Here is a 25,080-nt window from a genome sequence, read left to right on the forward strand (position 1 = left end):
GCGGAGACTAGAATCTCAAAAAGTGCAAATAAATCACAAACAAAACAGTCGCCGCTTTCTTTTTAAATAATTTAAGGTGCATCGACGACACTGGTAGGTGACGTCAGCAGATTTTTTTCAACCGAAAAAAATACAAATTCATTTAAAATTTTATTCTTTCCAGAGGTGTAAAGTGTTTTAAAAGTTGAGTCTGTCTTTTTTCCCCCATTGATAAATTACAAATACAGTCTTCCCTGGTCACGTGATCGCAGGGTTCGATTTAAAAAAAAAATTAATAATAAAACGAAATAACACAAATACGATGCTAACGGACTTTTATTCAGAATTCACTTATAAGCGAAGACGGATTAAAAAAATAAAAATTTGAAGCAGGAGCGCGGGGGGGTCAAAAGGTCATATAGGCACGTTTAAATAGTTTGCGTGTTTTGAAGGAGGTTCAATATTAAAATACATATAAATATTCTTGTTAAAAGTTAAAAATAAGAAGCGAATTTTAAACCGACGGTGTTTTTGGTGCGAGTTATTATTTCTGACAGGATGGGTTCGTGCTTCGGGCTTCGTGCTCGGCTCCACTCGGTTGGGGTTCGGCTCCACTCGGCTGGGCTCGGGCACCGTTCGGCTCCACTCGGCTGGGCTCGGGCACCGTTCGGCTCCACTCGGCTGGGCTCGGGCACCGCTCGGCTCCACTCGGGCCCCGGCGGCGGGGGTCGGGGGGTCAGAGGTGAGAGGTGGCAGTGGGTGGCGCGGAGCGAGTGGCATGTGTTAGAGGCTGAGGAGGAGTTGGGCGATTAGCTTCATCCCCCCGCCGTCCGGTCACCAGGTGAAGACGGACAAGTGCCCGCCATGAAGGGGTGAGTACACCCGGCCCGGCCCCCGGGGAAGCGGCGGGAGCTGCGCGCCGGACTTCTTTAGTCAAGTTGTTGCTGGAGTTCGGGCCTCCCTCCCGCGGCCTCTCACTCCGGGTGCTACATTCACAATCCGGATTACAGACTAATCCCGCAGTACAGTCACCCCGGGAGAAGCCTCCTTCTTTCCATTATAATACTTTTCATCATGGGTCACGAAAATCACCCCCCAACAGCCAATAATTGTCTGAAACAGCTCATTTTAGGCCAGTGATTTCTGACTTGTATATTTGCACATTGACAGACTGGAAGTTTGCAGTGTTTCACTTGGTGTCTTTCTGTGAATTTTTTTTTGCACTGGGAATGTAATCCTATTTTTTAAACATCAGATTATTGTGTAACTTTCCAACTGTCTGCTTGCGCCCAGTGTGGGCAGCAAAAACAAATTTATTAAACCTTTTTTGGGGGGGTGGGGGGACGTTTCCCATCTGAAGCCTAAGGACACTTGTGTAGCGTTTTACGACCCCCATTTGGGGAAAAAAATCTGAAATGTCCATCACTAACATTCGGAGGGTGGTGAAGTTTGCACAGAAACCTTTTCAATTTAACTTTTTAAAAAGTAACAGCAAGTTTTTGCCGCTTTTTAAAAAAAACTTTCAAAAGTGCTTCTAACCATTTTGTCAGACGGTCATTTATTTAAACTGCTGCTTTTAATTTTTTTCTGTAGCAGCAGTTATATTAAAGCAATGGTACAATTTGAGACAAAACTTTCATTGGCTGTAAAGCGTTTTGGGAACATCCTGAGGTCGTGCAAGTCTTCCTTTTTCTTTCTTTTGAATGATTTTCCTGAATTGTAAGGACATGCCATTTGTATTAAATTGAAAAATCTCGAAAATTTTGTCCAGCAATGTTTCTGAGCCCACACTCTAATTTGTTTTATTGGGGAGGAACAGGATTTGTGAAATTATGATGTATATTTTTGGCAATTTGTGTTTGAAAAGAGGATATATAATAATGTTCTGTCATGTGTTTATTCAATTTTTTTAAAAATGTGGCAGCACAGTTAATTAAAGCTCATGTGCAACTGGACCATACAGACTAGGAGGTTCGAGGTTTGATTCCCAGCCTGTATTGAGTTGATTGATCTTGGCTGGGGTATCAGTAGAAGAGTTGCAATGGATGCAGCACCACTGAGCCAGGGAGGGGGAAGTTGGCTGGAATTCCTCTTGATTGGCGTCCAGTGATTGCTGCTGGAAAGTGAGATTGTAATATTCCCCACACTTACCATCAAGGGTCACACACATCGAGGCTGTTTGTACCAGGGTGTACCCAGCATCCATGAAACTACTCAGCAGGAAGTGATGCTTTCAGGGGAGGAGAAGGAATGGGGAGAAATTTGGCACAGTAAAGTGGGGAAAATTGTAATCCATAACAATCATTTTGTGTTTATCCTAAGTCATGACCAGCACTGGAGTTTCATGTATCTCCAAACAAATGAGAATGAGTAAATAAATCCTGAGTGAGTTATTAGTATGGGAAATCCAGAGTGCATGGTTATTTTAAAACTTCCCATCCTCGTGTTCAAATCCCTCCATGGCCTCGCCCTCCCTCTCTGTAACCTACAGCCCTGCAACCCTCCGAGAACTGCGTTATTCCAATTCTGGCCTCTTGCGCATCCCCGATTTCCTTCGCCCCACCATTGGAGGCCGTGCCTTCAGCTGCCTGGGCCCTAAGCTCTGGAATTCCCTCCCTAAACCTCTCTATCTCCTCCTTTAAGATCCTCCTTAAAAGTTACCACTTTGACCAAGCTTTTAGTCACCTGTCCTAATATCTCCTCCTTTGGCTCGGTGTCAGTTAGGCTCCTGCGAAGTGACTTGGGATGTTTTCCTACATTAAAGGTGCTACCTTAAATGCAAGTTGTTCCCGATTGTAAACAGCGAGTTGCCTCTTCTCTTGGTAATGAGAGATAGTGTCCTATTACTGCAAAAGGCACAATAAACAGTAAGTATGTAAATCCCTGATTTACTTTTTCAAAACCCCTCTCCTAGAGTGAGCTAGTGATGGGAAATGGAAGGCAGGATGGGCTCAGGATCGAGACGAGTTAATGGAAGTGATCAGGACAGGGCCACGAGTATGGCATTACAGGAAGTATCGTGTTACCGGGACAACTTGCTAGAAGCATGTGGGGGGAAAAAAGTACTTGAACAGGAGATGGTGTGGCAAATAGTGAGTCTGAGAAGTGGGTGTCCTAGACACGGTTCTTGTACGTGACAGAGGCACTATTCAGGAAGTAGAAATAGTAGACTGTTGGGTCATGCCACATTGCTCTGACTTGGGAAACAACGCAGAATGAAATCAAACCTGGTATTCAGATGTACGAAACATGAGGTACACAAGGATAAATCTGTTGAGGACAAATTGACATCCTTAAAAACATTTTGGGGCCATTCGGGAGAATGTTTCTGAGAGCAGCCAGGGCAGAGTAAATACATTTACCCAGAGAGTGGTGAGAATGTGGAGCTCGCTCCCACAGGGAGTGGGTGAGGCGAATAGCAGAGATACATTTAAGGGGAAGCTGGATAAACACACGAGGGAGAAAGGAATAGAACGCAATGCTGATAAGGTGAGATGAAGTAGGGTGGGAGGAGGCTCGTGAGCAGAAAGACGGCCTGGTTCTGTGTTAATTCAGTGTAAATATACTGGGAATAATCAGCTGGTCAGGCAGCACCTGTGGAGACAGAAGTCAAGTCGGTTGACGTTTTAGGTCTAAGACCTTTCCTCCTGAGATGTCAACTGACTGGCTTCTCTCTCTCCACAGATGCTGTCTGACCTGCTGAGTATTTCCAGCCATTTCTGTTTCTGCTTTTTGTAAAGTTGGATCAACGTGAAGATTCAACAAAAAGTTGCAAAGCCAGTGGAGGAAAGGAGTGAGTGATCTATGAGCTGACTGCAAAACTCTATCGATGCGGGGGCTGCTGAGCGAAGTGGGAAGGGGATCTAGCAGAAGATGTGAAACGTAATGTCAAGTGAATTCCAATACTAAGGTAGTCAGGGAGGAAGTTCCAGCCTTGTCGATCTTTGGCTTCACTGAAACTAAGATCTCGTCCCACAGCTAGAAGTTGTAACTAGCCCCATTATAACGTACTTCTCTCTGGTGCAGTTTTAATGTGTGACCTGGTTCCTTTCCAAACTGAGCTGCAATTCAGGAGCAGCTGAAGTAAGTTTAATTGTTTGGGTGTTTTATGAGATTATTTTGAAAAGTATTTGGAGGTTACTCGATTAGAATTGTAAAATGAATTTAGCCCGTGATTATACTGTAGATGTTACTGTGCTCATTCACAACTGGCAACATCTTGTTTCTACGGCTTAGCTACAAATCCCGCTCTTCCAGACCGGAGAGAACGCTAATCCCATTTGGTAAACTTCATATGTACTGGCAGTGCGAGCAGAACTACCACACTCGCAATATTTGGATCAACCTCGACTTAAGTTTATAAACTGCCCAGGAGGTCGGGCAAACTGCTGGACTTGCACTGCATGTGGAGTTAAGCCACAGTGCCCGGCACTATTCTCCAGGGGTCTCCAATATTTAGTTGCAGATTTGAGGAATTCATTTTAATATTCATTCTCGGGAAGAGGGCGTCGCTGGCAAGGCCGACATTTATTGCCCCATCCTTCGTTGCCCTGGATACAACTGAGTGTCTCGCTCGGCCACTTCAGAGGGCAGTTAAGAGTCAACCACCTTGGGGTGGGACTGGAGTCACCTATAGGCCCAGACCGGGGAAGAACGGCAGATTTCCTTCCCTAAAGGTCATTAGTGAACCAGTTGGGTTTTTACGACAACCCATCATGGTAACTTTTACTGATCCCAGTTTTTTTTATTTCACGAATGACATTCATGCGACTGGTTCAATGCCCAGTCCAGCAAATTGTGGAACGAGGGAGATGTTTCCGCTCGGAGGATAACGACCCCAATAAGATTTATTTTTGTGTGCCTCTTAAATTGGTCTGAGAATCATTAATACTGCAGTTCTGATTCCAACATTCTGTTGAATTTTTTTTTTTTTAAATCGCAAACCATGTCCCGACCGCCACAGCAGGCTGACATTTTGCAGGCAAGTTGCCCAAACAGACTGCAGCTTTATATTCTCGTCTAGGTGCAGTGTGCTACACTGATTTGTCATGGGCTCATTGTCAAACCTGGAAATTCCAGGTGATTGTTGCCACGGTAGGAATAGCTGTATCATGGAATCAATTACACAGTTGGAAAATTCAAAATAAAAAGGACAATACACTGAAGTTGCATCCTAATGCATGCAGCTGCTTTTTAACATTGAATTTTAGTTACGTAGCATTTACAGCACAGAAACAGGCCATTCAGCCCAACTGGTCCGTGCCGGTGTTTCTGCTCCACACCCGCCTCCTCCCACCCTCCTTCATCTAACCTTCCATTCTTTTCTCCCTCATGTTTATCCAGCTTCCCCTTAAATGTATCTCTGCTATTCACCTCAACCACTCCCTGTGGCAGCGAGTTCCACATTCTCACCACTCTCTGGATGAAGAAGTTTCTCCTGAATTCCCGATTGGATTTATTAGTGACTATCTTATATTGATGGTCTCTAGTTTTGGTCTCCCCACAAGTGGAAACATCTTCTCGTGTCTACCCTCTCGAACCCTTTCATAATTTTAAAGAGCTTTATTGGGCCTTCTCTTTTCTAGAGAAAGGAACCCCAGTCTGTTCAGTCTTTCCTGATAGTTATAACCGCTCAGTTCTGGTCTCATCTTTGTAAATCTTTTTTGCACCTTCTCCAGTAACTATATGCTTTTTGTAACGTGGAGACCAGAACTGTCAGCTTGTGTTTTGCTGCAGTCGTCTTCAGTATTAACTATAACCCCCAAATTGGTGTCACAATACAGGGCCACCTAGACCAAGAAAGAGAGAATTTTGTAAGTGTGTATATCCCAATGTTGCACCAATATCTTTGCTGTGAAGCTGTGACTGTTGATTTCCCTGCTCGTTGCTACTCTGAGGTTGTTGCCTCCGACTTGAAGTGGGCCCAGCCAATTTGTCTTTCCCACATATGTGGTGTCAAGTAAGTGTGTACTGGTGTGATGACATGGAAGGTATGGAAATTGTGATGTTCCATTTTTGTCTGGGTTGCTGTAGTGTTACATTGGATTGAATGGAAACATGAGCTTGACCACATGAAAAGTAATGTCACATGTTTGAAACTGTAGTCGTGTTTCAGCTTGTACGAGGGTGGTCTTTTTTGATTGTGTTCTGTATGTTTAAAAAAAGGAAGCAATATTTGATTCTGTGCTTTGTGTTGGAACTATGGGCATCACCGCAGCTTTTAATCTTTCAATGGGGGAGTGAACAATCAAAATTGTTGTGATGTGTCAGTGAAAGTTAGATATATTTCTTGAGGCTAAAGGGAATCAAGGGATATGGGGAGAAGGCAGGGACAGGGTACTGAATTTGGATGATCAACCATGGTCTCATTGAATGGCGGAGCAGGCTTGAGGGGCCGAATGGCCTACTCCTGCTCCTATCTTCTATGTTTCTAAAGTGACTACTCTACTTGCATGCTGGAGAACATAAGAGCTGACTTGTTTTACAAAAGGTTCGGCGAGCTTCCTGTGATTAAATGCTACATCCAGCTTTTGTATGTTCCCTGGGCCACAAGTGACTGGTGCTATTGGGCCTGTTGGTTGCAAGAAAGACTCTGTTTTGAATTATAGAACCATATAGCACAGAAGGAGGTCGTTCGGCCCATCTTAAGAAAGTAGTTTTGATCCAGGCTAAAGGGTCTTGTTCAAATTTCTGTCTTCAAGTGAAGGTATTTAAGATCAGTCTTTTAGTAGTTGGCTGGACCAAGGTGTATTGTGATGTCAATCAAACGTTATGTATTTCTTACAGTGCCTTGTCATAGAATCTTACAACAGAGGAGGAGGCCATTCGGCCCATCGTGCCTGTGCCGGCTCTTTGAAAGATTCTCTCCAATTAGTCCCACTCCCCCTGCTCTTTCCCCACAGCCCTGCACATTTTTCAAGTATTTATCCAATTCCCTTTTGAAAGTTACTATTGAATCTGCTTCACTGCCCTTTCAAGAAATGCATTCCAGATTATCATAACTCGCTGTGTAGAAACATTTCTCCTCATCTCCTCTCTAGTTCTATTGCCTTGGTAATGGTGAAAATGGTTCCTCAGATTGGAAACCAGCCGCTGCCTGATGGGGTTGAGTTGTTTTATTCTCACTTGGAGCTGATCACGACCTCAGGACATCCCAAAACGCTTTACAGCCAATTAAGTTCTTTTGAAGTGCAGTCACTGTTGTAATGTAGGAAACGCGGCAGCCAATTTGTGCACAGCAAGCTCCCACAAATAACCAAATAATCTGTCTTTCTTTTATTTGTTCATGGGATGGGTGTCGCTGGCAAGGCCAGCATTTATTGCCCTTGAGGAGGTGGTGGTGAGCCGCCATCTTGAACCGCTGCAGTCCGTGTGGTGAATGTACTCCCACAGCTTGGGAGGGAGCTCCAGGATTTTGACCCAGCGACGATAAAGGAACAGCGATATGCTGGTTGAGGGATAAATATTGGCCAGGACACCGGGGACAACTCCCCTGCTCTTCTTCAAAATAGTGCAGTGGGATTTTTTTCTGTCCGCCCGAGAGGTCAGAAGGGGCCTCGGTTTAAGGTCTCATCCAAAAGATATATACATCACAATATACTTTGGTCCACCCAACTACTGGAAGACTGGTCTTAAATATTTTCACCTTTTGAAGTGAGGTGAGAGTGACTGCCCTTGACATCAAGGTAGCATTTGACCGAGTGTGGCATCGAGGAGCCCTAGTAAAACAAGTCAATGGGAATCGAGGAAAACTCTCCACTGGCTGGAGTCATACCTAGCACAAAGGAAGATGGTTGTGGTGGTTAGAGGTCAATCATCACAGCCCCAGGACATCGCTGCAGGAGTTCCTCAGGGCAGTGTCCTAGGCCCAGCCATCTTCAGCTGCTTCATCAACGACCTTCCCGCCGTCATAAAGTCAAATGGGGATGTTCGCTGATGACTGCACAATGTTCAGTTCCATTCGCAACTCCTCAGATAATGAAGCAGTCCACGCCCGCATGCAGCAAGACCTGGACGACATTCAGGCTTGGGCTGATAAATGACAGGTAACACTCGCGCCACACAAGTGCCAGGCAATGACTATCTCCAACAAGGGAGAGTCTAACCACCACCCCTTTACATTCAACGGCATTACCATCGCTGAATCCCCCACCATGAACATCCTGGGGGTCACCATTGACCAGGAACTTAACAGGACCAGCCACATAAATACTGTGGTTACAAGAGCAGGTCAGAGTCTGGGTATTCTGCAGTGAGTGTCTCATCTTCTGACTCCCCAAAGCCTTTCCACCATCTACAAGGCACAAGTCAGGAGTGTGATGGAATACTCTCCACTTGCCTGGATGAGTGCAGCTCCAACAACACACAAGAAGCTCGACACCACCCAGGACAAAGCAGCCCACTTGATTGGCACCCCATCCACACCTTAAACATTCATTCCCTCCACCACCGGTGCACCGTGGCTGCAGTGTGTACCATCTACAAGATGCACTGCAGCAACTTGCCAAGGCTTCTTTGACAACACCTCCCAAACCTGCGTCCTCTACCACCTAGAAGGACAAGGGCAGCAGGCACATGGGAACACCACCACCTCCAAGTTCCCCTCCAAGACACACCATCTTGACTTGGAAATATATCGGCCGATCCTTCATCGTCGCTGGGTCAAAATCCTGGAACTCCCTCCCTAACAGCACTGTGGGATCACCTTCACCACACGGACTGCAGAGGCTCAAGAAGGCGGCTCACCACCACCTTCTCAAGGGCAATTAGGGATGGGCAATAAATGCTGGCCTTGTCAGCGATGCCCACATCCCAGGAACGAATAATAAAAAAAGGCAGCAATTTGAACAAGACCCTTTAGCCTGGACTCTCAACAACTCTCTTCCAAGACCTTGGATGATGGGCCGAATGGACTCCTGTGCTGTATGATTCTATACTTTAAACAACAGAGTCTTCCTTGCACCTCCGACAGTACAGCACACCCTCAGTATTGCACCGGAGTGTCAGCCTGGATATTCTGGTCAGGGTTCTGGAGTGAGACTTGAACCCACATTTTCTGATTCAGGTAAGAGTGCTACCCACTGAGCCACAGCTGGTGCATCTTTTAGTTGGAAGAAAAGCTCTTATTTCCATCACCATGATACCGCAGCTAAAAGGGTTAAATTTTGAAGAAAGTTTGCATCGACTAGGTTTGTATTCCCTCGAGTTTAGTAGATTAAGGGGTGATCTAATTGAGGTGTTTAAGATGATTAAAGGAGTTGATAGGGTAGAGAGAGAAACTATTTCCTCTGGTGGGGGGAGTCCAGAACAAGGGGGCATTTCCTTAAAATTAAGTCAGGAAGCACTTCTTCAGACAAAGCATAGTGGAAATCTGGAACTCTTTTTCCCCCCCCAAAAAAGCTGCTGAGACTAGGGGTTAAAAAAGTTCATAACTGAGGTTGATAGATTTTGTTGGTAAGGGTATCGAGGATATGGCGCAAAGGCGAGTAGATGGAGTTGAGGTACAAATTAGCCATGATTTAATGAATGGTGGACAGGCTCGAGGGGCTGAATGGCCTCCTCCTGTTCCTGTATTCCTATTCACTACTGATATGATCTGGATGTTCTATTTTTGGCAAACAACTGTGCATTTTAATACAGAGCCCAAAGTTTTCTTAGTAATATTGGAGAGTAGGGCAGTTATGGCCTTCTCCTAGGGCATTCGTTTAACTGAACATTGCCTAATTTTCTGATACAAGTTGGATATATGGATTCTATTCAGTGCAGTCTCACTTGGTTGTGCAACAGTAATCTGTAAGGCTGCTTTATGTAAAATTATAATTCTTAAATGTTAAAAGTGCATTCCAAATATTTCTAGCATTAATGTATCTCTTGCACCTTCCACTGCGGATTTTAAAAATCTGCCTCAGGATGCAACTTACAGGATTATTTTATGGCAGTCTTTTCATGTCACCGCTGAGATAATGGCAACTTAAAGAAAACACTTGCATTTGTACAGCACCTTTCACAGCCTCGGGATGTTTAAATTACCGTACAACCAATGAATTACTTTTTGAAGTGTAGTCCCTGTTATGTGAGCAAACTTAATTTGTTCTGCAAATGCTGCAAGGAAACTTTCTTTAACTTCTTACCTCTTAGGAGGTGGTGTGGCAGTATTGGTCAAGGAGAATGTTAGTGCTGGAGAGGGAGGATGTCCTGGAGGGGTCAAGGACACAATCTATCTGGCTAGAGTTAAGAAGTAATAGAGGTGCCATTACACTACTAGGTGTATTCTATAGACCACCAAATAGTGGGAAAGATATGGAGGAACAAATTTGCAGGGAAATTACAGAGCTGCAAGAACTTTAGAGTAATAATAATGGGGGACTACAACTATCCTAACATAGACTGGGATTGTAATAGTGTTAAGGGCAGAGAAGGGGAAGAATTTCTGAAGTGTGTTCAGGAGAACGTCCTTGACCAGTATGTTTCCGGCCCGATGAGGAAGGAGGTATTGCAGGATCTGGTTCTGGGGAATGAGGTGGGCCAAGTGGAGCAAGTGTCAGTAGATGAACATTTAGGGAACAGTGATCATAGTATCATAAGGTTTAGACTAGCTATGGAAAAGGATAGTGAGAAATCTAGAGTAAACATGTTTAACTGGGGGAAGGCCAATTTCAGTGGGTTGAGAAATAACAACAGAAAATGCTGGAAATACTCAGCAGGCCAGGCAGCATCCGTGGAGAGAGAAACAGAGTTAACGTTTCAGGTCTGGGACCCTTCATCAGAACTGGAAAAAGCTGGAGATGTGACGGATATTAAGCCGGTGCAGAGACTGGGGCGGGGGGGGGGGGGGTGTTAGGAGGGGAGGAAGGAATAGAAAGAATATCCTGTACTTTTGTAAGAGGCAGAAAAGATAAAATGTTACAGGATGTTCTTTCTATTCCTTCCTCCCCTCCTAACCCCCCCACCCCTGTCTCTGCACCTGTTTAATATCTGTTACATCTCCAGCTTTTTCCAGTTCTGATGAAGGGTCCCAGACCTGAAACGTTAACTCTGTTTCTCTCTCCATGGATGCTGCCTGGCCTGCTGAGTATTTCCAGCATTTTCTGTTGTTATTTCAGATTTCCAGCATCCGCAGTATTTTGCTATTATTTCAGTGGGTTGAGAACGGATCTGGCCCGGATAAACTGGAATCAAAGATTGGCAGGCAAAACTGTAGTGGAACAATGGGCTGTCTTTAAAGAGGAAATAGTTCAGGTACAGTTGAGGTACATTCCCACTCGGGGGAAAGGCAGAGCAACTAAAGTCAGGGCTCCCTGGATGATGAAAGTTATAGAGAATATGATGAAGCAGAGAAAGAACATGTATGATAGATGTCAGGTTGCAAATACATCTGAGAATCAGGCTATATTTTAGAAAGGTCAGAGGAGAAGTGAAAAAGAAAATGAGAGGCAAAGAGAGGGTATGAGAATAGAATGACAGCCAACATAAAAGGTAATCCAGAAGTCGTCTTTAGGCATATAAATAGTAAAAGGGTAGTAAGAGGAGGGATGGGGCCAATTAGGGACCAAAAAGGAGACCTACGCATGGAGGCAGAGGGTATAGCTGAGGTACTAAATGAGTACTTTACATCTGTCTTCACCAAGGAGGAGAATGCTGCCATGGACAGTGAAGGAGGAGGTAGAGGAGATACTTGATAGGATAAAAATTGATAGAGGAGGTATTAGAAAGGCGGATAAGTCACCAGGAGCGGATGGGATGCCTCCTAGGATGCTGAGGAAATCGCGGAGATACTGGCCATAATATTCCAATTCTCCTTCGATACGGGGGTGGTGCCAGAGGACTGGAGAATTGCAAATGTCACCATTGTTCAAAAAAGGGTGTAAAGATAAACCCAGCAACTACAGGCCAGTCAGTTTAACCTCGCTAGTGGGGAAGCTTTTAGAAACTGTAATCAGGGACAAAATTAACAGTCACTTGGACAGGTGTGGATTAATTAAGCAAAGCCAGCACGGATTTGTTAAAGGCAAATCGTGTTTAACCAACTTGATTGAGCTCTTTGATGAGGTAACAGAGAGGGTTGATGAGGGTAATGTGGTTGACGTGGTGTACATGGACTTCCAAAAGGCGTTTGACAAAGTGCCACATAATAGGCTTGCCAGCAAAGCTGAAGCCCATGGAATAAAAGGGACAGTGGCAGCATGGATACGGAATTGGCTAAGTGACAGGAAACAGAGAGTAGTGGTGAACGGTTGTTTTTCAGACTGGAGGAAGGTATACAGTGGTGTTCCCCAGGGGTCGGTACTAGGACCACTGCTTTTCTTGATATATATTAATGACTTGGACGTGGGTGTACAGGGCACAATTTCAAAATTTGCAGATGACACAAAACTTGGAAGTATAGTGAACAGTGAGGAGGAGAGTAATAGACTTCAGGAAGACACAGACAGGCTGGTGAAATGGGCGGACACGTGGCAGATGAAATTTAACACAAAAGTGTGAAGCGATACATTTTGGTAGAAAGAATGAGGCGAGGCAATATAAACTAAAAGGTATAATCCCGAAGGGGGTGCACGAACAGAGACCTGGGGGTATGTGTGCACAAATCATTGAAGGTGGCAGGGCAGGTTGAGAAAGCGGTTAAAAAGGCTGACGGGATCCTGGGCTTCATAAATAGAGGTATAGAGTACAAAAGTGTGGAAATTATGATGAACCTTTATAAAATACTGGTTCGGTCCCAACTGGAGTATTGTGTCCAATTCTGGGCACCGCACTTTAGGAAGGATGTGAAGGCCTTAGAGAGGGTGCAGAAAAGATTTACAAGAATGATTCCAGGGATGAGGGACAGTTATGTGGATAGACTGGAGAAGCTGGGGTTGTTCTCCTTGTAGCAGAGGAGATTTGATAGCGGTGTTCAAAATCATGAGGGGTCTGGACAGAGTAGATAGAGAGAAACTGTTCCCATTGGCAGAAGGGTCGAGAACCAGAGGGGACACATTTGAGGTGATTGGCAGAAGACCCAAAGGCGACGTAAGAGAAAACTTTTTTACGCAGCGAGTGGTGAGGATCTGGAATGCGCTGCCTGAAAGGGTGGTGGAGGCAGATTCAATCGTGGCTTTCAAAAGGGAGTTGGATAAGTACCTGAAGGAAAGAAATTTGCAGGGCTACGGGGAAAGGGCGGGGGAGTGGGACTAGCTGCAGTGCTCTTGCAGAGAGCCGGCACGGGCTCGACGGGCCGAATGGCCTCCTTCTGTGCTGTAACCCTTCTATGATTCTATGAAGAGCAATGTGCCATCTCATAACATGACTTCTGTCCCCTGCCATTATGTCAGGCACAGACAGACTTCAACTTCACTCGCCTTCCAAGATTTCAAGAGTTGCTGTAATAGGTTCTGGCGATCAGTAGTTTCCATTAAATGACTACATTATATAGAATTATATAGAAGGTACAGCACAGAAACGGGCCACTTGGCCCAACTGGTCCGAGCCTCCTGCCACCCTATCAGCAATGTTCCCCCTAATTTATTTGTAAGTGTGCGGTCCCTTTTAACTGGATGCGCGGCCCGTTCAAATTTTCGCGCATGCGCGGTTTCTTCCCTCGAAGGTGGCGAGCGATCTGCGCAGGGCTTCCAGGCAGCTTAGCGGGAATGTCGCCTGTCAGCATGTCCTTCTGTTCCTTTCTTGCTTGTGTTTTTATCCAGCTTCCCCTTAAATGCATCTATGCTTTTCCCCTCAACCACTCAATGTGGTGGGAAGTTCCACATTCTCATCACCATTTGAGTAAAAAAAGTTTCTCCTGAATTCCCTGTTGGATTTATCAGTGACTATCTTATATTGATGGCCCCTAGTTCTGGTCTCCCCCACAAGTGGAAACATCTTCTCTACGTTTACCCTATCGAACCCCTTCATAATTTTAAAGACCTCTATCGGGTCACCCCTCAGCCTTCTCTTTTCTAGAGTAAAGAGCCCCCGCCTGTTTAATCTTTCCTGATAGTTATAACCTCTCCACTCTGGTATCATCCTTGTAAAGGATGAATGTGTTTCTTTATTAATGTGTTTCTGTTGCCAGAGCAGCCATTACCTAAAGGATGCTCAACAATTAAATCTCGGATACAGTATTTCAAAGCGGCCATTAGCAATTCACCTCATTGCTATAGGCGTTGCTTGCAGTAGCTGTCAAAGTCTGCTTTAATAACTTGTGCCTCATGGGTGTAGGCCTGTACTTCAAAACTGGACACAATTCAGCCCAAGTTTGCACATTTGGGAATCTCATTCAGAGTTGATGGGTGTTGGAAGTTGAAAGGGGGGAAACTTGCTATTTTGTGAGTGTGAAGATAGCCACTTCAATTTTGCTCTCCAGGTGCATAAAGCTGGAGCTGTCTGGGCCCCAGGAGACTCTGCAAACCCTTTTACAACTCTCTACTCTCGTACAGCACTCGATCTTCCTGTTGGCAAGCAGTCATGTTCCCAACAGCAGATTAAGAATTATTCATTTGGTGTGCTACATCACCTATCTCCACAGCCCTACCCAATTGGCTTGGGTGTCAGCTGTGGCTCAGTGGGCAGCACTCGCACCTCTGAGTCAGAAAGTTGTGGGTTTAAGCCCAACTCCAGTGACATGAGCAGTGCCAGTACTGAGGGAGAGCTGCATTGTCGGATGAGGTGGATGTAAAAGATTCCAATGCACTATTTCACATAGCAGGGCAGTTCTCCTTGATGGCCTGTCCAGTATGTACTCCACCAACATTGCTGTTTGTGGGAATTTGCTCCGCAGAATTGGCTGCCGTGTTTCCGACATTACAACAGTGACTGCACTTCAAAAATTACTTCATTGGCTGTAAGGTGCTTTGGGATGTCTTGAGATCGTGGTAGTCGCTATATAAATGCAAGTCTGTCTGTCTTCTAGAATGCCAGGGAGATTGTGATGCCCAAAGATTCTAGCATGAGTGTGTGGGGAAAGTGCTTTGTCGAATCCAAAAGCTCACCAAGTAGATGATCAAGCTATGCCCAACTCGCTGCCCATAGTGCTTCCCTTGGACCATATGTGGGCAATCTCTTGGTTTCCTCCTCATTGCAGTCTGCCAGTGCGTTCCACTGAGATGGTGGCAGGTTGATCCCTAACCCGATCAATGTGAATCCGGGAAATAAAGACCCAATCTGGGGACAAGAACAGTCTAGTTGCGGAGACTGAACCAGAAGGAAGTCTTATAAATCTACAGCACAGAGCCCAAGCATGACTGCACACTGTGCCAATAATAACATACAAATGTAAGACTGTGTTGTAACTGAGAACGATTATATTAAAATTGTTCAGTAAAGGGATACGCTGCTAAAGTTGTGGATAAGATGTACAGCAGCAGCTTCTTGTGCACCTGGTTGTTGTTTGCCTGACCTGGTCGAAAGAGAGAGAACTTGCATTTATATAGCACCCCAGGACGTCCCAAAGTACTTTCCAACCAGTGAAGTACTTTTTGAAGTGTAGTCACTGTTGTAATGTAGGAAACGTGGCAGCCCACGAGATACTGACCAGCTACGTTTTTTTGGGGGTGATGTTGGTTGAGGGATAAATATTGCCCAGGGGAACTCCCCTGCTCTTCTTCGGAATAGTGCTGTTGGATCTTTTACATCCACCCGAGAGGGCAGACAGGGCCTCGGTTTAACGTCTCATCCGACAGTGCAGCACTCCCTCAGAACTGCACTGAAATGCCGGCCTTGATTCTGTGTTCGTGTCTCTGGAGTGGGATTTGAACCTACGACCTTCTGACTCGGCAAGAGTGCCACCCACTGAGCCACGGCTGACACCTTGCCTTGATGAGCATGAAACCGTTCCATTCCCATTCATTCTGCTCCTACCTAATTTTCCTGGTTATTTTTTTAAAATAGAGTTAGCTCTTTTAAAATATTGACATCAGCGTTTGGCATCAGCATTAAGCAATCAGCAGTTCAACCTCCACGTATAGAGTTGCATCCCTTGCTACTCATTGGATCTGAAGTATGTTTCAGAACAAGCCTCTTGAACATTTACAGTAGTTTTTAAAAGATGTCTCCTGACGGGGTGATGATCTCTGCTGTGCTGCGTAATGCAGAGACCTGCCCGATTCATAGACCCCTTCCGTGGGTCTATCATGCTATCGTCCCAGATTGCTTGGTGTTTTATTTACACTCAGGAGTGCAGTCGACAGTGGGAGAGCGCATCTGCTGTCCTTCACGCTGCTATAGCATCATGTGTGCAATGAGTTTGAGGAAAACCAGCTGCTTTAGCCGCTGTGTTCTGTTGTTTGAAGTCCTTGCTTGTGTCAAGGTGCTTGGCATTTCATTGCTTCAAGTTTGAGCACCGTCAGATGGCGAAGGAGGGGAACCTATTCCTGTCAGCACCGATGAGTAAAGAAATTGAAATCCCATAGCTCGATACTATTTTAACACCAACACCTGTTCAGGCTATCTAAACGGTGTCCTTTAACAGCTGTCACAGCAAGCATAGTAAATCATTCTAACATATAAAGGCTAATTTTATTTGCAAGGTGCCAAGGCAGTCTCGTCAGCTTGAAGTTTCGAACTGTCAGACATGTATTGTGTCCAGTATTGACCACCTAAGCTCAGAATTAGCGATATTCATAAATGTGGATACGAAACTTTAGAGAAAGTGGAAAAATAAAGAGAAATATCAGGAGAAGTGGATTTTTCACTTGGATCTATTCAGAATAAACCAACTTTTAAAAATAGGATTTAAAGATATTTTTTTTAATGTTGATTGACTTCAACACAATTCACATGTTCCTTGTTTTGTGAGTGAGAGGAAGCATCATCTTACCTCCTGGATATGGTGATGCAGTGGTTGTGTTACTGGACTAATAATCCAGAGAAAGTGATTCAAGTCCCATCGTGGCAGTTGGAGAATTGGAATTCAGTAAAAATCTGGTCTCAGTAGAAGTGACCGTGAAGCTATCGGGATTGTCGTAAAACCCAGCCGGTTCACTAGTGTCCTTCAGGGAAGGAAACCTGCCGTCCTTACCCGGTCTGGGCCTACATGTGACTCCAGTCCCACACCAACATGGTTGACTCTTAACTGCCCTCTGAAGTGGCCTCGCAAACCACTGTCAAGAATGAATATATTTAAAAAATTGCCTTGTAGGTCAGAAATTGCAGCAAGGTTGAATAGGGGTTGACAACTGACAGCTAAACAGCTTCACGGAATGGCCTCTTTCTGTGCGGTAAGTTTCTGTGATTCTAATTGATGTATCACTCCGGGCGCAGTTATATGGAATGTCTTTGTTTTGTTTCAGTAGCCGGATTGAGCTCGGAGATGTAACTCCACACAACATCAAACAGCTGAAACGGTTAAACCAAGTCATCTTCCCTGTAAGTTACAACGACAAATTCTACAAGGATGTGCTGGAGGTTGGAGAACTTGCAAAATTAGGTAAAGTTTGTGTTTTTTGTGTGTACTCATGTCTGCAGTATCTACTACTAAGTTCTTTTTAAAATAAATTGTCAGTACTTTGCTAGGAAATGTTCTGCCTGGATTGGAACCTCTGCTGGGACCACGTTTGAAGAGTTAACTGAGTTTGTATGGGGGCTCAAATATCCATTTATCAGGCCACGCAGGTTTTGATTCTCCTTGCTGGGAGGGTATTTTGCAGATCGGGGAGTAAGAGAGGCACAATGCTCTTGGATAACAGCAGGGCATTGGAGAACTGCATGACGTACAGAAAACTTCCCATCACAGTGCTGGGTAGCAGCGAGCAGAAACGGCTTGTCATTTTACTCGCAAAAATAGACGATATGTGAAATCCTTTCCTTACAGTCGGTTAAAACCAGGTCAGAAAAGGCAGCTCATCAGGATCAAGGGCAAACTGAGTCACGAAGGTGATGCAGTGCAGAGAAATTATCAGAAGGGATTCTTGTATACCAAACCGCTGCAGAAAATCCTTGTTCCTGCCAGGGATCTGAGCCACAAACTTGTCTTAAATCCTTTCATTTTCTTTCGACCCCAACAATAAAAAATAAAATAATCATGCTACTGCCATGCAATCAGCTAGGCTTTGGAAGGGTGTGTGTTCTGGACACTTTTAGTATCTAACCAATTGCATGTTGTGCCTGTGCTGCAGACCAACCTCTCTCCACGTTTCTACCACAATTAATATTTTAGCTTTTGAATGCTATACCACATGTATGTTTCTGTTGCCTGTATGCCAGAGATAGAATCCAGATTGCATTGTGTAGGTTTACAGAGGGCTTTTTTGCTTCTGTGCGTACTTGACTCTTGTTTTCAGAAAGCCAAGCTCACTGCTTGTATTCTGTAGGTAAGTTGTTGCCTGTTTGTTACAAAGAATAGCAAAAACGAACCATGAAATGTGGTCACTGCTGCAAGCTAAAAGGAAACAACCTCTCCTTTGGCAACACTAAAGGGGTGGGAGGAGGCTTGTAGAATCATGGAATGATACAGCACAGAAGGAGGCCATTTGGCCCATCATGTCAGTGACGGCCCTTTGGTAGAGCTGTCCCAATTAATCCCACTCCCCTGCTCTTTCCCCACCGCCCTATAAATGTTTTCCCTTCAAAGTATTTAGCCAATTCTCTTTTGAAAGTTGCTATTGAATCTGCTTCCACCGCCTTTTCAGGCAGCGCATTCCAGATCTAAAAAAAAGACTCCTCATGTCGCAGGACCATAAACACTGGCACGGAGCAGTTGGGTTGAATGGTCTGTTTCTGTGCTGCAAATTCTATGTAACTAAAGGCGTGAGCAAGAGCTGTAACCAGAACGTGAGCTCATTTAGAACCACAGACGGCCACATTGGAGGTGCATATTTTCATAGGTCTTGTGAGTTGCTCTCTGATCTTTTAGTTAAAAATGTAGAACCAGATTCCCTCCCCCTCAGCAATGGGGTTTGCATGTATCTTGGCTTGAGCTGTAGTAGGAAGAAAGATAAATAGAGGCAAATGATCCATTATATACCCCTGGGGTTTTGGCCAACTGTATAGCTCTGGAATGCGCTAGATCTTGGGGGCCTGATGGGCAAAATGGAGTTGGTTTAAATCAGATGCTGATGTCTGAATATTCAAAGTAGTATTTCAGTGACCAGATTTGTTGAGGCTTAAGTAACTGGGCACTGGTTTGCATTAAACTTCTGGTCTGCCAACTCAAGAAAAGTTAGTGTATTGTGTGTGTGTGTGTGCGCTCCCACACCTTGTTGGTGGTCATTGATTGATTAAACCTACATGCTAAGGTTGCTGTGTGTGCAAGCTCATTGGAGTATGTATACGTGGGTTTTAGAGTGAATTTGGTGATCAGTTTGTCCATCTTGTATTCTAGCTGTCAGTACTCTTCGAATCATAGAATGGTTACAGCACAGTAGGAGGCCATTCGGCCCGTCGAGCCCGTGCCAGCTCTCTGCAAGAACACTTCAGCTAGTCCCACTCCCCCCACCCTTCCCCCGTAGCCCTGCCAATTTTTTCCCTTCAGATACTTATCCAATTCCCTTTTGAAAGCCACGATTGAATCTGCCTCCACCACCCTATCAGGCAGTGCATTCCAGATCTTAACCACTTGCTGCGTTTAAAAAAAAGTTTTTCCTCATGTCGCCTTTGGTTCTTCTGCCAATCACCTTAAATCTGTGTCCTCTGGTTCTCGACCCTTCTGCCAATGGGAACAGTTTCTCTCTATCTACCCTGTCCAGACCCCTCATGATTTTGAACACCTCTATCAAATCTCCTCTCAATCTTCTCTGCTCTAAGGAGAACAACCCCAGCTTCTCCAGTCTATCCACGTAACTGAAGTCCCTTATCCCTGGAATCATTCTCGTAAATCTTTTCTGCACCCTCTCTAAGGCCTTCACATCCTTCCTAAAGTGCGGTGCCCAGAATTGGACACAGTACTCCAGTTGGGGCCAAACCAGTATTTTATGTAAGTTCATCATAATGTACTCTCTGCCACTATTTATGAAGCCCAGGATCCCGTATGCCTTTTTAACTGCTTTCTCAACCTGCCCTGCCACCTTCAACGATTTGTGCACACATACCCCCAGGTCTTTCTGTTCCTGCACCCCACTTTATAAGTGCAAGTCTGTCTTTCTTTCTTTCTTAGAATTGTACCCTTTAGTTTATATTGCCTCTCCTCGTTCTTCCTACCAAAAAGTATCACTTCGCACTTTTCTGTGTTAAAGTTCATCTGCACGTGTCCGCCCGTTCCACCAGCCTGTCTGTCCTCTTGAAGTCTATCACTATCCTCCTCACTGTTCACTATACTTCCAAGTTTTGTCATCTGCAAATTTTGAAATTGTGCCCTGTACAAAGTCCAAATTATTAATTTACATCAAGAAAAGCAGTGGTCCTGGTACCGACCCCTGGGGAACACCACTGCATACCTTCTTTCAGTCCGAAAAACAACCGTTCACCACAACTCTTTCCTGTTGCTTAACCAATTTCATATCCATGCTGCCACTGCACCTTTTATTCCATGGGCTTCAACTTTGCTGGCAAGCCTATTATGTGGCACTTTATCAAATGCCTTTTGGATGTCCATGTACACCACGTCAACCGCATTGCCCTCATCAACCCTCTCTGTTACCTCATTCATGATGGATGCCGTTCTGAATGCAAGCTGCCGATTTATCACAGGTTGCTTAAAACCAACAAACACCAACAGCCTATATATCCTGGCGGGTATCGCTCCCCCTGATATAAGAAGAACGGTAGCCAGCAAGAAAGAGCGACTCCGTCAAACATCAGATGAGAGGCACCCTCTGCATTGTCATACACCTACACCCAGCCGCCTAAAGTCAAGGAAAAGCTTCATGAACAGTGTTGTTCCATTACAATCAACCTCATCTGAAGCCCGCATCGCCTTGTGGAAAGACCGGCTCGCCAGTCTTGAACAACCCCCAGCGATGGAAATTTTACTTGATGAAAGCCTTCCCCCAGGAGCTAATTGCAACTGGGCAATCTGGAAGTGCCTTAACAGACTTAGGACCGGTGTAGGTTGCTCAAAGGTGTCACTAAGCAAATGGGGATATTCAACCAGCCCGACAACTTGTGAATGTGGAACTGAGGCACAGACTATGCAACATCTCCTGCAATGCCCATCGTTAGAGGAACCCTGCACTGTTGCAGATCTTGCCGAATCCAACAACAAGGCGCAAAAATGTGTCCAGTTCTGGCTGGGCTATGTATCGACTGTCCGTGGACACGATAAGAAGAAGAAGACCTCATTCAATCAAGTTAGTTAAACATGATTTGCCTTTAACAAACCCGTGCTGGCTTCCTTAATTAATCCTCGCTTGTCCAAGTGACTGTTAATTTTGTCCCGGATTATCATTTCTAAAAGCTTCCCCACTGCCAAGGTTAAGCTGACTGGCCTGTAGTTGCTGGGTTTATCCTTACACCCTATTTTGAACAATGGTGTAACATTTGCAATTCTCCAGTCCTCTGGTACCACCCCCGTATCCAAGGAGGATTGAAAGATTATGGCCAGTACCTCCGCAATTTCTACTTTTACTTCCCTCAGTATCCTAGGATGCATTCCCTCCAGTCCTGGTGACTTATCTACTTTAAGTACAGCCAGCCTTTCTAGTACCTCTTTATCAATTTTTTATCCCATCCAGTATCTCCACTACCTCCTCTTTCACTATGATTTAAGTTTGAGCCCAGCTGTTCAATGCAAATTTACATCAGTGAATGTTTTTTATAAGCCAGGAGAGTTTAAACACTTTGTTCTCCCAAGTAGTGCATGTGATCTTTAATGTTCACCTCAACAGTTGGACGGGACGTTGGTTTCACGTCTTATCTGAAGGACGGCATCGCTGACAGTGCAACATTCCCTCGTTTCTCCATTAGCGTGTCGGCCTCAGTTATGAACTCAAGTCCTGAGATGCCAGCCCCCTCCCCTCAATTAATCTCTCAAGACGTCAACCCAGACCCTTTGGGGATGGAGGTCATGGTTGAACTCTCTGGTACTGGCTTGCTCGCTCCAGAGGTGGATGTGGTCTTGAAAGGTGAACTGACATCGGTCTACTCTGGTTTAGAGAGAGAGAATCCCAGGCAGATAGTGAGCAGACAGGTACTGAAGACATCTTGTATGTCTGACTACCCTGAGCTATTTTAGTTTGAAACCACCAAATCCTTGTCAACATAGAAGATAGGAGCAGGAGTAGGCCATTCGGCCCCTCGAGCCTGCACTGCCATTCAGTGAGATCATGGCTGATCATCCAAATTCAGTACCCTGTCCCTGCTTTCACCCCATATCCCTTGACCCCTTTAGCCTTAAGAAATACATCTAACTCCTTCTTGAATATATTTAATGAATTGGCCTCTACTTCCTTCTGTGGTAGAGAATTCCACAGGTTCACCACTCTCTGGGTGAAGAAATTCCTCCTCATCTCTGTCCTAAATGGCCTACCCCTTATCTTTAGACTGTGACCCCTGGTTCTGGACTCCCCGGCCATCGGGAACATCCTTCCTGCATCTAGTCTGTCTAGTCCTGTTAGAATTTTATAAGTTTCAATGAGATCCCCTGTATGGCAAGGTCCCACATCCAGCAATGCGATAATGACCAGATCATCAGTTTTAGTGATGTTGGTTCAGGGATAAATACTGGCCAGGACAGTATTCAAGACGACATGTGTGCTCCCTTTTCAAGGAGTTGAGTTTGAATGGACCTCCCTGTATTTAAAAATCACAATTTTCGTTGACTCTTGAAGAAACGGACTGAACGTTGCGTGTCCACCTGCACTGTGGAAGAACACTCGGTGCTTCTTGTTAATGCTGCAAGGGTACTCGACGTGCAAACACAGTTACAGGATGTCACTGTTTCTGTGCTACTGTTCCAATAGGGGCTACGTACAGCTTTCAGAGAGAATTTAAATAGGATACGCAAGAATGAGTGGTCACGTGACTGCACAATAGCAATCTGTAGCAGAGTCCTAAAAGGGTAGCTTTTATTGATGACTCCGTACGTTTCCATGCAGTGACTACAAAGCCAGCCCTATCCTCACTGCATACTGAAATGTTAACAGAAGGGGCCATTCAAATCTGCAGGAGCGTGCATGCATTACTGATGACGGACCATCTGTGGTGCAGCAGCTTCTCGTGGCATTTAAACAGCATTCATTGCTGTGAGAAACGAGCAGTTCTGCTTGATCCCCAAGTACGATCTAAATGGGATTTCTATTGGTATTACGTTTAAGGGGGAAGAAACGCTGGAAGAAATACCTCCCTGCACGAGTGCTTCCCCTTCTCAAAAATTGTCCTGATATTTAATAAATATATATTTCCTCAATTTTATAGCGCTTAGAATCCTACAGCACAGAAGGAGGCCATTCGGCCCATCGTGCCTGTGCCTGCTCTTTGAACGAGCTCTCCAATTAGTCCCGTTCCCCCTGCTCTTTCCCCACAGCCCTGAGAATTTTTCCTTTTCAAGTATTTATCCAATTCGCTTTTGAAAGTTATTATTGAATCTGCTTCCACCGCCCTCTCGGGCAGCGCATTCCAGATCACAACAACTCGCTATGTTAAAAAAAAAATTCTTTTGCCAATGACCTTCAATCTGTGTCCTCTGCTTACCGACCCTCCTGCCAGTGGAAACAGTTTCTCCGTATCTACTCTATCAAAGCCCCTCATATCATTACTTATGAAGACGTAACATTTTTGCACCTCACCGCCTCCCTCAGCTACTTCCCTGCCTCGCCAGCATCTGATTCTGCCTCTTTAATAGCTGCGGACTTTGGACCAGCCTTGGGGCTGGCTTCCTTCTGCAAGGCTGAGTGTGCAGCAATAGTTGCCTGGAAGGAGGCTTTGCAGGATCTGGGGACTCTGGATGCAGCAGTCCAACGTGCCGATTCCCATCGGCACTCGCCATAATCTGCATCATTGGAGCAGCTGAGGAGAGATTTGAGAGGCAAAAATAATGGTCTTGAAGGAGAACCGAAACTAACGTAGGATATTTTTAGAAAAGATGATCAGTTATAGGAGAGATGGTTAATGCTTTACACAAAGTTTAATTTTTTTTTTAGCAAAGCATTATATGTTCAGAAAATGTGCATGCACTCTGTAGTGTTGGGAAATACTGCATTTTATTGTATGAATTTTATTTGGGCATTCTTCTGTTTTGAAAAGTGATTTTTACAGCAATACACTTGGAAATTTTTATTGCGGCACGGTGGCTGAATGGCGATGTATAAAAATAAACTTTTATCTCGTTTACTTGCAGCATATTTCAATGACATTGCAGTGGGTGCAGTGTGCTGTAGAGTGGATCATTCGCAAAACCAAAAGCGATTGTACATCATGACCCTGGGATGCCTGGCACCGTACCGCAGGCTAGGAATAGGTAAGCTCGGCGGGAAGATTGCAAAAGGAAAGTCTCCCCTGGTGCGTTTTTAATTCTTACAGTTCTTAACTAAAGACTAGGTTGCATAGACTAGGCTTGTATTCCCTCGGTATAGAAGATTAAGGGGTGATCTAATTGAGGTGTTTTAAGATGATTAAAGGAGTTGATGGGGTCGAGAGAGAGAAACTATTTCCTCGGGTGGGGGGAGTCCAGAACAAGGGGGCAGAACCTTAAAATTAGAGCCAGGCCGTTCAGGGGCGATGTCAGGAAGCACTTCTTCACACAAAGGGTAGTGGAAATCTGGAACTCTGGCCCCCCCCCCCCCCCCCCAAAAGCTGTTGAGGCAGGGGGTCAATCAAAAATTTCAAAGCTGAGATTGATAGATTTTTGTTGGGCAAGGGGTATTGAGGGTTATGGAACCAAGGGTGGTAGATGGAGTTAAGATACAGATCAGCCGTGATCTAATTGAATGGCGGCACAGGCTCGAGGGGCTGAATGGCCTCCTCCTGTTCCTAATAAATTCTTGCAAGTTTTTGCTGGAGATAATATTTCCACAACTGTACTTGAAAGTTCCTGTTGGTGTGGAGAGTTATGGTTCTGCTACTATGTAAACTAAATGAAAATTCTGTACTTGATTATTGTAGTGTAACAAACTTGAGCTAATTTTTCTGGTGTTCTGTGCTCTTGCACCAGGTGCATACATGTTGAAGAATTCAAATGGTGGTCAATAAAGTCCCAGTTTAAAATCTTGTTAACACTTCAGAGGTGCAGATGTGTTCTGGGCCTGTTCATTGCTG

The 25,080-nt window shown here is 44.9% G+C and overlaps 1 protein-coding gene across 2 annotated transcripts in view; it reads left to right on the plus strand.

Moving 5' to 3' along the window:
• The first annotated feature begins 701 nt into the window (after positions 1-701).
• The window catches only part of naa50 (N-alpha-acetyltransferase 50, NatE catalytic subunit), a 30,140-nt gene continuing 5,761 nt past the window's right edge, over positions 702-25,080 (plus strand). Inside the window, exons 1-3 of one of the 2 annotated variants that reach the window (XM_085998376.1) lie at positions 702-851; positions 17,244-17,380; positions 24,164-24,283. In XM_085998376.1, the coding sequence (XP_085854502.1) occupies positions 844-851; positions 17,244-17,380; positions 24,164-24,283 (265 nt within the window). In that variant the 5' untranslated portion in view covers positions 702-843. The remainder of the gene's footprint in view (positions 852-17,243; positions 17,381-24,163; positions 24,284-25,080) is intronic. The other variant, XM_085998377.1, reaches the window with a different exon arrangement.

Source organism: Somniosus microcephalus, chromosome 10, assembly GCF_052327205.1.
Source record: "Somniosus microcephalus isolate GS21.2 chromosome 10, FLI_Smic_1.0, whole genome shotgun sequence".
NCBI classification, from domain to species: domain Eukaryota; kingdom Metazoa; phylum Chordata; class Chondrichthyes; order Squaliformes; family Somniosidae; genus Somniosus; species Somniosus microcephalus.